Source organism: Ovis aries, chromosome 14 (assembly GCF_016772045.2).
Source record: "Ovis aries strain OAR_USU_Benz2616 breed Rambouillet chromosome 14, ARS-UI_Ramb_v3.0, whole genome shotgun sequence".
Taxonomy (NCBI): Eukaryota; Metazoa; Chordata; class Mammalia; order Artiodactyla; family Bovidae; genus Ovis; species Ovis aries.
In genome coordinates this window covers 59,653,849-59,666,389 of record NC_056067.1, presented here as the reverse complement: position 1 = coordinate 59,666,389, position 12,541 = coordinate 59,653,849, and the positions used below count along the sequence as shown (strand labels likewise).

The following is a 12,541-nucleotide window of genomic DNA, read 5'->3' as shown; positions in this document are numbered from 1 at the left end:
AATTTTGTAGCCAAGGCTTTACATCCAATGTGACAGCAATTCCCTCATGCATATATCATTACTAATATACTGTAACTACAAAAAGGAGAAGTGATATTTTTGACACTGAATGGCCATGATATTCATTCTTTAGACTCCGGAAAAAACTGATTAAAATAAAATCTTTTTTGAAATTGCAAAACCGGTTCTTCTTACATGTGCAGTTAGGAAAAGGTTAACTTGTTAAAATACTTTTTCGGAGCTCGAAATCTGCCTGGGAAACAAAAACAGGCCGAAGAAAAAACCTAAAGTTAACTCTTATCATGTCCTTGGGATACACAGCCCACTCTATCTGGGACTCCAGCCATAAACAAATGGGTGGAACTCAGGGGGAAAAAAAAAAATATATATATATATATATATATATATATATATCTACATAGATATATATCAAAAAGATATTTTAAATGTCAAGTGGAAAACTATATCTGTCTGTCTATGTAAAATTATCTATGTCTCAAAGTATGTCTTTGCTTTTGGATAATATGAAATTAATGAGCTCTATTTAAATAAACGGCAATCCACTCCAGTACTCTTGCCTGGAGAATCCCACGGACGGAGGAGCCTGGTAGGCTACAGTCCATGGGGTCGCAAAGAGTTGGACACGACTGAGTGACTTCACTATTCACTATTTAAATTCAAGTTCATATGAACTGAAAAATATTCAATATTAAATGTTTATTTAAATATAAATTAAATATAATTGTTTGCTAGTCTAAATAAGACATGTCTTAAATCATCATTATATAATACATTTATTGTGCCTAGATTTAAGGTAAACTAAGTTTGTCAACAAAAAAGTAACTTTATATAAATATACAAATGAGATGAAAACTTTTAGATAAACTCTAATAAAAATAATTATATTTTCAAAATGTCTACCTAAAATAATCTCTTAGGATTGGGTTAACTTAAATTCATAAAATTGTACTAAACGAAATAAGAAAAGTTTATTAAATAGCTAGGTCATTTCCAAATAAAGTAAGATTTTAGAACACTACTGAACACTAACTTCCTCTTACAAAAAGTTTTTCTTACAGAAAAAATAGAGATTTTAGACTATTAATAAATATATATTTTATTTGTCATAATGATGAACACAAACATATAGAAAAGGTTTGTGTCAAATGAAAGAGAATTTTATGGCAAATGGATGGAACTCATTGCTCTGAACTTTCTTCCTCTTCCTTCTTACGTCTCGATCGATACAAATTTTTCTTTTACATGGGCCATACCTCTCCGAGATGAAACTACACGTTATAACCCACGTGTTAGCTTACTTTGCAATAATGAGAACACCTAATTCTATAAAAACAGACAATGACCCTGCCTGTATTTCTAAGCATTTCAAACAATTTTTACATTCATTCTCTATTAAACAGATTACAGACATTTCTTATAATCCACAAATACAAGACACAGTTAAACAAACACATTACACACTGAAACTACAAATAAAAAATTAAATATGGGGGAATACACAGGAACACTTTTATCTTCCTTATCCAGAGCAGAGTTTACTAGATTCCAACGCAATATGTTCTTTAAGCCTATAACTATTGTTAATATAGCTTTGTTTTAATTTTTTAAAACCGACTGCAAGGAGATATCTTGACATGAGCAGAAAAACATTTCGAGAAACTGAAGGACTCTTCTGAGGGGCTTCCCTGGTGGCTCAGATGGTAAAGCGTCTCCCTGCAATGCGGGGAGACCAGGTTCGATCCCTGGGTTGGGAAGATCCCCTGGAGAAGGAAATGGCAATCCACTCCAGCACTCTTGCCTGGAAAATCCCATGGACGGAGGAGCCTGATAGGCTGCAGTCTATGGGGTCGCAGAGTCGGACATGACTGAGCGATTTCACTTCACTTCACTTCAATCAAGCTGAAAATCCGGTTTCTCAATAGAGAATGCCTCAGAGTCCCCAAAATAGTTTTGTTCCATACTTGCTTTGCTTGCTGGCACCTTCCTCCAACTCAAACTGAACTAATCAATCACACTGGGCTTACATACCCAACCCACCTTTACTTCAGGGTGTAGAATGGACAGAGAAAGGACCAACGTAATAACCAATGACTCCATGCATATGCCTTCTCCCTGGAGCCTTAAAGGGCCCTCATAACCTGAAGAAGGGAGACAAATATCTCTCTAGATTATGAAGTCCTTCCTTTGTGTATGGGCCCAGCAAAATTATGCATAAACATTAGTAGACTAATTTGGGCTTTTGCCCTGCCTCCAAAAGAGGACTTTCGGATGTTCCTTAGATTACTTACTGCCCTTTCTTTGTCCGTGAACCATGTTTATACTACTGAAACTTTAGGGAAAGAGTTAGGGAAACAACAAAGAACACTATGCAAAGGGTTTACTAATAAGAACTTTAAATACACTCCAGTTCACTGGGACAGGTGTCAGGCCAAATCAGGAAAATTAATGTTTGTAGCTAATCATACAATTGTCGATTGGGGACCCCATGGTATGTGGTTATCTAACTGCTCAGATATTAACAGCACTGCCTGTAATTATGTTACTCAAGTAGCACAGAAGGGTAGTAGCACTATAATGGAACATTACCATGACAAAGGACTTCTTGGGTGGCTTGACGGTGGAATGGCACCCACCTCATCCTCGAAAAAACCAGATTGGGCCTGAACAATGGGACACCTGGAAACTTGCTGCGAGCACCGAAGAATTTAGGACTTGGACTAGATGTTTCACAGGGACTAACTGTCTCAGAAACTATTTCTTTCGTTATAATCAAACATATTTCATACAAGCTTGTGTTCCCCTTCCTTCTGTTCTAGCTATAGGAAGTTTACAATTCAATAAGACTTTACGTTCTGTAACTTGTATAAAGTGCAAATTATATACTTGTCTTAGCTCTTCTGTTTCCTTAAGAAATGAATCCCTTTTGATTCTTCGATCTTGACGTAGTCTGTGGTTACCAATAAATCTCCAGCGGCCCTGGGAAGAAGGGCCCATAGCTGGACTTGCTTCCTAGTTACTTACTAAACTGCTCCAGTGATTGAGACGATTCATTGGATGGCTGATTCTTGGCATTTGGGGATTAACAGCTATTTGCACCACTGCTGCCGTCACTGGCATTGCTTTACAAACCTCAATTCAAACACATAATTTTACCCAAAATTGGACTAAAGATGCTCATACTATGTGGGCCACTCAGGCTCAGACAGAGGAGGATATTCAAGATGAAATACAGGAACTAAAATCAGTCATCAAATGGGTTGGAGATCAATTAATAGATGTACAAAAACAGGTGATGCTAAAATGTGACTGGAATTCTACTCAATTTTGTGTTACACCTGTTCAATTCAATAATAGTACCTAGAACTGGGAACAAATCAAATTTCATTTGCAAAACATACATGATAACGCCTCTCTGAAAGTACAATTATTACAAAAAGAAATCTTTGGAACCTTTTCTAAAGATCTGCCCTCTTCCACTAAATTGGAAACTAGCTGAACAATCAGCTGATCAATTATCTGGGTTAGACCCACGCGGATGGTTTCAAAGCATTACTCACAGCACTGGGTCTGGAACTGTAATTTTGGTGATTGTCTTGACAATTATATTTGACATTCACCATTGCCTTCATTCAAAATTGTTAGAACTGAACAAACTCAAATTGTCAAAACCCTTTTTACAAATATTATAAATAAGTAGGAATTGTCAGGGAATGTTTAACAGGAGGATTCCAACGTGCTGTTCCTCATAAATCGTCTGTTCCTTATCAGTTTCTGTTGTCAGAAACCAGTGGAACAGCACGCCATTCCCAGGATTGAGGTCACAGGATGAGACAGGCTTGAAATGCCTTCAGTAAACATTCTCCTTACGACAAAACTGCTTAGTCTTGCTCCTCTTTCTTGAGATATGGATTGTCTCCTGAGCTTGTGACCATTATCAATCCCTTGTTCCCTTGGTGATGATTGCTGTACATTTGGTTTTCTGATTTTTATCCAAAGAAATTTCTTGTACAACAGCCTATATATACTCACAGAAAGATCATTAAAGCACCTTTGCTCCATCACAGCTTGCGTGCCCGTGTCTTTCTTTCTCTTTCTCTCTTTCACTTTCTTATCGTTGACTCTGGACCGCCACATTCTGGTCCATTAAAGGACCCCAACAGATTCCAACGCAATATACTCCTTAATCATATAACTATTGTTAGTAAAACTTTCTTTGCTTAAAAATTTTAAACTTGCCACAAGGGGATACTTTGACAAAGCAGAAAAACATTTTGAGGCATTGAAGGATACCTCCCATCCTCTCCCCATTTGGTATCAAGACGGGTTGACTAAACAATGGAAATCTGGAAAATTAATATTACAGGAAAAGGGGTATGCTTGGATTTCTCCAGATGGACCCAACGAGATTAGTTGGCTCTCTCTTCGGAAGATCCGCCCAAGGGGAGCCACCAGCATTCAAGATAGAAAAGAAACGGTGAAATCCCCAGGAGGAGGAGTTTCCAGTATAAGCCATGGCTACTTGAAAATTTTCAAGAAACACTGCACTCGAGGTCATCGACCTTATGATTTCCCAACTTGGGGACAGATAAAAACCCTTACTAATCAAGCTGAAAATCTGGTTTCTCAACAGAGAATGCCTCGGAATCCTAAAAATATTTTTGTCGCTATGCTTGTTTTGCTTCCCACGCTCAGGCTGACTTGATTAATCGCACTTTTTGGGCTTATATACCTAAGCCCCCTTTATTGCAGGTTGTTGAATGGACAGATATGGGACCGGTTGTATCCAGTAATGACTCAGTACATATGCCTCCTCCTTGGAGCTTGGAGGGGCCCTCTCATCCTGAGGACGAAGGAAGATTAATTAACATTTCTCTAGCTATAAAATCCTTCCTTTATGCATGGGCCCAGCAGAATTATGTATTAATGTTAGTCGACAAATGTGGGCTTTCATCCTGCCTCCCAAAAAGAACTTCCACACATTGTTTAGACTGTTTACTGCCCTGTCCTTTTATGAGAACCATGTCAATACTACCAAAACTCTAGGACAAGGATAAAAGTTGGAATGTAAGGGGTTTACTTATAACGATTTAAAATATACTCCTGTTTATTGAGATAGATGTCAAGCTAAATCATGAAAATTGATGTTTGTGGCCAATTACACCATTGTTGATTGGTGTAAAACCACCTATGGTATGTGGTTATCTAACTGCTCAGATGATATTAACAGTCCTATGTGTGATTATGTTACTCAAGTAACATGGAAGGTTACCAACAGTTCAATGGAACACGTCCATGACAAACGACTCCTTGGCTGACTTAATGGTGGAATGGCACCTCCTCGCCCTCAACTTGTCCTCAAAAAACAAATTGGGCCTGAACAATGGGACATCTGGAAACTTTCTACAAACACTGAAAACTTGGAACTTGGACTGGATATTTCACAGGGACGAGTCATAGTCATAACTATTCCTTCCATTATAATCATTCATATTTTATACAAGCTTGCGTTCCCCTTCGTTACTGCCATAGGAAACTTACAATTTAATAAGACTTTACGTACTGTGACTTGTATAGATTGCAAATTGTATGCTTGTCTTAATTCCGCTATTTCTCCAAAAACACAAATCCCTTTTGATTCTTCGATCTCAACGTAGTCTGTGGTTGCCAGCAGATCTCCAACGACCCTGGAAAGAGGATCCCATGTCAAGACTTACCTCCCAGTTACTCACTAAATTACTCTGAAGATCTAAGTGATTAATTAGATGCTTGATTGTTGGCATTTTTGGATCAATAGCCATTTGCACCACTGCCGCTGCCGCAGACACTGCTTTACAAACTACAATTCAAACACAAAACTTTATTCAAGATTGGACTAAAGATGCTCATACTATATGGGTCACTCAGGTTCAGAAAGATGAAAAAGTTCAAGATAAAAATCAGGAATTAAAAAACAGCCATCCAATGGGTTGGAGACCAATTAGTAGATTTACAAAAACAGGTATTATTAAATTGTGATTGGAATTCTACTCAATTTTGTATCACTCCTATTCGGTTCAACCATAGTGCTTACAATTGGGAAAAAATTAAATTTCATTTGCAAGATATGCATAATAATGCTTCCTTAAATGTACAATTGTTGTAAAAGGAAATCCTTGAAACCTTCTCTAAGAGTCTACCCTCTTCCAACAATTTGGAAACCTTAGCTGAACAGCTACCTGATCAATTATCTGGGCTAGACCCTTAAAGATGGTTTCAAGGCATTACACATAGTATTGGATCTGGAACTATAATGCTGATAATTATCCTGGTGATTATAACTGTAACATATAGATGCCTTTCAACTAAAATTGTTGAAACTAAACAAACTCACTTGCTCAGGGCCTTTTTCACAACAGTATCTACAGTCATCCCCAATTATGAAAAAGTAAAAAACGGGGAACTGTCAGGGGACATTCAACTTTAAAGGACCCAACATGATATTTTCTTCTTTTGTTTGCCGATTCTCAAGGACTCTATTTTTTATCAGGTCTGGAAAACAGGAACAAGCAGAACTGCACACAGCTCTCAGGACTGAGGACATGAGAAAGAGCATTTGCTTGGATTCCCTTCAGTGACTCCCTTCAGTGACCTTTCACTTGAGGGTAATCTATTCAGTTATGCCCCTCTTACTCAGGATATGGAATGCTTTCTGGCCCTTTCAAGATGGTTATTTGCTTCGCTTTGTTTTTCCTCAATGTTTTTACTGCCTAAAGCTACCTTGTAGAAAGATATATAACTATGCGTTTTTGCAAATAAAGCACCCTTATTTCACTCGAGACTTGGGTCCCTTGCTTCCTTCTTCTCATCGACTCCATTCCTCAGGTCCCGGTCTACAAAGACCATGACAGCTCTGTCTTCAATTTCCACAAATAAGAGTAACTCTTCTTTAATCATACATACAACAGTTATTTCTATCCAATGGAGAACATGACCCTATTCCTATGCATTGTTCCTAGCACACCATCAGTCCCTGGTAACTGTCCCTCTCCTACGAAAAGCCTAGTCCTTTTAACATCTTGTCTACTCTGTTCAAGGTCAGTTCGTAGAACATTATGTTTTATAACAGGCTGGACTATGTACAGAAGGGCTTCCTGATCCTACTGACAATGATGAGTCATGTCTTATTACAATATTTTCTCCCCTCCCTGTTGCTAATTCACACAAACTATTGAATTTTGTAATTCAGGCTATGTGTTTTTCCAGGAAACATGGGAGTGAATGAATTGTATCTAATGAAGTCGGTCCCTTCATCTCACTGAATCCTTCCCAGAGACCATCGTGAAACGCATGTAACAAATGCATTTAATCAATGTATTACCAAAGCCAAACTCTTAGAGTTCACCACACAACATGCCAATAAACTGAGAGACTACTTGTTGGGCAAGGAATAGTGACTTTATTCAGAAAGCCAGGAGACCAAAAAGATGCTGGACTACTGTCCCAAAGAATCATTTTTGCTGAGTTAGAATTCGGGTTTCTTTTACACGAAAAGATCTCTATAGCTTCTCTTCAAATATGGACTTATTGCAGTTGCAGAGTACCCAAACTAAAGTCATCAGAGAATACATATAGTGAAAAAGCTAAAGGATTTGCCACAACAACTGAGTCTGGGAAGTATGGCTCCACTATGTTCCTATCTTGTGACTTTGGGGTAAGATCCTTGCCACACACATTACATAGCTGCGTGTTTTCTCCAGGATAAATACTCTGATACTAGTGGTGAGATGTGAGGATAGGTCTTTCTTTTTTTTTTTTTTTAATTTGTGAAATTGGTGAGGAATCTTTCTAGAATGAATTCATGTTCTAAAGACCTGACTAATAAATACATTTATATCTCCCTTCTATCCAGTATGAATTTTCTCATGAAGCCTAAGATGTTGCCACACTCATGACATTTGTATGGTTTTTCACTAAGATGAATTCTCTGAGCAACTGTAGAGTGTGAATTTTGAACTTTGAAATTGGAAGACTTCTACCATACACCACATTCACATGAGTTTCTTTCATGTATGGATTTTCTGATGTTTAGTGAGTGCTGAGACCTGAATAAAGGATTTTCCACACTCGAAACATTTGAAAGGTTTCTCTATATGTATTCTCCAATGTTTTTTAAGGTGTGAATTTTGACTGAAGAACTTGCCACACTCATTACATCTGAAAGGTCTCTCTCCAGTATGAATTCTCCAGTGAAGTTGAAGATGTGGTTTTTGACCGAAGACTTTTCCACACTCATCACATTTGTAAGGTTTCTCTCCAGTATGAACTGTCTGATGACTTAAAAGGGTTGACTTTAGACGAAAAGCCTCGCCACACTCATCACATCTGTAACGTTTCTCTCCAGTATGAACTGTCTGATGACTTAAAAAGGTTGACCTTAGACGAAAGGCCTTGCCACAACCATCACATTTGTAACGTTTCTCTCCAGTATGAACTGTCTGATGACTTAAAAGGGTTGACTTTAGATGAAAGGCCTTGCCACACTCATCACATTTGTAAGGCTTCTCTCCAGTATGAACTCTCCGATGCCTTAAAAGGGTTGACTTTAGACCAAAGACCTTGCCACACTCATCACATTTGTAAGGTTTCTCTCCAGTATGAACTGTCTGATGACTTAAAAGGGTTGACTTTAGACGAAAGGCCTTGCCACAATCATCACATTTGTAACGTTTCTCTCCAATATGAACTGTCTGATGACTTAAAAGGGTTGACTTTAGACGAAAGGCCTTGACACAATCATCACATTTGTAACGTTTCTCTCCAGTATGAACTGTCTGATGCCTTAAAAAGATTGACTTTAGATGAAAGGCCTTGCCACACTGATCACATTTGTAAGGTTTCTCTCCAGTATGAACTGTCTGATGACTTAAAAGAGTTGACTTTAGACGAAAGGCCTCACCACACTCATCACATTTGTAACGTTTCTCTCCAGTATGAACTGTCTGATGACTTAAAAGGGTTGACTTTAGACGAAAGGCCTTGCCACACTCATCACATTTGTAACGTTTCTCTCCAGTATGAACTGTCTGATGCCTTAAAAGGGTTGACTTTAGACGGAAGACCTTGCCACACTCATCACATTTGTAAGGTTTCTCTCCCGTATGAACTGTCTGATGACTTAAAAGGGTTGACTTTTCACGAAAGGCCTTGCCACACTGAAGACATCTGTAAGGTTTCTCTCCAGTATGAACTGTCTGATGACTTAAAAGGGTTGACTTTAGACGAAAGGCCTGACCACACTCATCACATTTGTAAGGTTTCTCTCCAGTATGAACTGTCTGATGACTTAAAAGGGTTGACTTTAGACGAAAGGCCTGACCACACTCATCACATTTGTAAGGTTTCTCTCCAGTATGAACTGTCTGATGACTTAAAAGGGTTGACTTTAGACGAAAGGCCTTGCCACACTCATCACATTTGTAAGGTTTCTCTCCAGTATGAACTGTCTGATGACTTAAAAGTGTTGACTTTAAACGAAAGGCCTTGCCACACTGAAGACATCTGTAAGGTTTCTCTCCAGTATGAACTGTCTGATGACTTAAAAGGGTTGACTTTAGACCAAAGACCTTGCCACACTCATCACATTTGTAATGTTTCTCTCCAGTATGAACTGCCTGATGACTTAAAAGGGTTGACTTTAGACCAACGACCTTGCCACACTCATCACATTTGTAAGGGTTCTCTCCAGTATGAACTGTCTGATGACTTAAAATGGTTGACTTTTCACGAAAGGCCTTCCCACACTCATCACATTTGTAAGGTTTCTCTCCAGTATGAACCGTCTGATGACGAGCAAGCTTTGAATTTCGGTCGAAGACTTTGTCACATATATCACATTTAAATAATTTCTCTCCTGTATGAATTTTCTTATGTCTCCTGAGGTATGAGCTGTCAGTGAAGGCCTTGCCACACTCATCACAAGGTTTCTCTCCAGTATGAACTGTCTGATGACTTAAAAGGGCTGCCTTTAAACGAAAGACCTTGGCACAATCATCACATTTGTAAGGTTTCTCTCCAGTATGAACCATCTGATGACTTAAAAAGGCTGAATTTTGGCTGAAGACTTTGTCACATATATCACATTTAAATAATTTCTTTCCTATATGACTTTTCTTATGTCTCCTGAGGTGTGAGCTGTGAGCAAAGGCCTTGCCACACTCATCACATTTGTAAGGTTTCTCTCCAGTATGAACTGTCTGATGCCTTAAAAGGCTTGACTTTATACAAAAGGCCTTGCCACACTCATCACATTTGAAAGGTTTCTCTCCAGTATGAACTGTCTGATGCCTTAAAAGGCTTGACTTTACACAAAATGCCTTGCCACACTCATCACATTTGAAAGGTTTCTCTCCAGTATGAACTGTCTGATGACTTAAAAGGGTTAACTTTACACGAAAGGCCATTCCACACTTATCACATTTGTAAGGTATCTCTCCAGTATGAAATATCTGATGTCTTAAAAAGGTTGACTTTACATGAAAAGCCATGCCACATTCATCACATTTGTAAGGTTTCTCTCCAGTATGAATTGTCTGATGACTTAAAAGGCTTGACTTTACACAAAAGGCCTTGCCACACTCATCGCATTTGTAAGGTTTCTCTCCAGTATGAACTGTCTGATGACTTAAAAGGCTTGACTTTACACAAAAGGCCTTGCCACACTCATCACATTTGTAAGGTTTCTCTCCAGTATGAACTGTCCAATGACTTAAAAGACTTGACTCTACATGAAAGGCCTTGTCACACTCATCACATTTGAAATGTTTTTCCCTGTGTGCTTTGAGTTCTTGTGTTGTTACTGAAGGATTCATAAAGTCATTCCCAGATATATTAGAAACACTGGTTTGGACACAAGGAGGAATTCTTTGAAGTGGTGAAAATGAGAAACTGTTGTTGACAGAACTCTTAACTTCATTATATTCAGAAATTATTCCACCAGTTTGAAACATCTGCAGTTTATCCTGAAAGTTAAATCCAAACCTGTTTGCAAAGGGCTTAATGCCTGCATCCTTTCTATCATGCGAATCTCTTCCATCAGGCACATTTCCATTAAGGCTTACAGGTGTCCCTTTGAACTTTCTTTTGTCATCTCTCCCCTGACACTCAAAGTCACACATATTTTCCTGACTTTCCCAAAGATGAAAATGTTTGATTTCACAGCTTTCAGGGTTTCCCAGCATCAATGTTTGGAATGTTTCTAGTTTATCACTGTTTGCTTTGGGTTGTAAATGCTTGATCACATGTGTAGGTGAGATATCTACAAGATAAAAACAATCATAGGTATCCTGCTCACAATAATTCAAAATAAATGTTTCATGTTGAATATGTATTACACCAAAAGTAATAGTTACATCAAGTTATGAAACACCACAATGATCACCTTAAGTGTTTAGAAACACTAAGGAATATAATTCTTAACTTAAGAAAGCATAACATAAATTCACCATTACAGTAGCCTAGTTTTAAAAACCATATGCCAAACACACTCACATTGGACAATCTTATGCCAACTCTCAAAAAGAGTGTTTTTCTACCAGGACCCTTAGGAACGTATTGCTGGGAGTGAGCACGAGTAGTCCCACCTGTGGCAAAGGTCATGAGGTTAAGGGGTCCGACAGGTAAACGTGAGTCCGGCCTTAAGGTAGCCTTGCTGGATTTTCTATAGCATCTGTCCCCAAAACCAGAGTCTGCCTGCCGTAATGCATTATGGTTTTCGCTTACGCTTCTGACATTAACAGGGGCTGTCCCCCACCACCTTCCCCTAAAAGGAATTAACATAGAGCTCCAGTCAATAAGTCTCCTGGGCGTAAAAAGAATGTCTCGGCTTAAACCCCTCTGATAGCTTTCTAACTTACCTGACCCATCTGTTCCCACTTTTACAACTATGCATGTGACTGTTTACAGCCCCATAACCGCGAGAGGCATGAAGCTTAAAACATCTTAAAGATACAGAGCCTTTTTTAAAGAGCTAAGAATTATATCAGTGTAGGTTTTCATTGTTGAGTTAATGACCGCTGCCAGGCCTCCATATCCTTTATCTTTTAGGCACCTGGAGGATATTAGTCAATGTAATTGGGATGTAGAAAAAAGAATATAGTAGTTTTGATGTTAGCAATACTAGACTTTAGAGTTAATGAATTTTCTCTTTGTTATAAATCACTGTACTCCTCTTTCCTTGTTATAAATTGTTGTGTCCTTGCTATGTAAGAATGTAACCTTAATTAGTGCTTTCTGAGAGTGGCACCAGACTTTAGTAAGAACAACACTTTTAGGGAAAATAAGTTTTCTGGTTGATGGACCCTTATCAGAAAAGGGCCATGAAATGCTAATAGGCCTCTTGGCCAGAAGGTGATGTAAATCACCTAAGACCTGTGTATACAGCTAAGTATGCAGAGAGAAAGCCTGGTGTTGATAAGGGTCAGGGCTGCTGACCCTGCATGACTTTGTATTATCCATTGATATCTATGTACAACTAAAAGCATAA

The 12,541-nt window shown here is 38.4% G+C and overlaps 1 protein-coding gene across 19 annotated transcripts in view; it reads right to left on the bottom strand.

Moving 5' to 3' along the window:
• Positions 1 to 7,436: 7,436 nt before the first annotated feature.
• The window catches only part of LOC114117957 (zinc finger protein 160-like), a 188,376-nt gene continuing 183,271 nt past the window's right edge, over positions 7,437 to 12,541 (bottom strand). For all 19 annotated transcript variants that reach the window (XM_060398867.1, XM_060398862.1, XM_060398865.1 and 16 more), the window contains one exon: positions 7,437 to 11,314. In XM_060398867.1, the coding sequence (XP_060254850.1) occupies positions 8,064 to 11,314 (3,251 nt within the window). In that variant the 3' untranslated portion in view covers positions 7,437 to 8,063. The remainder of the gene's footprint in view (positions 11,315 to 12,541) is intronic.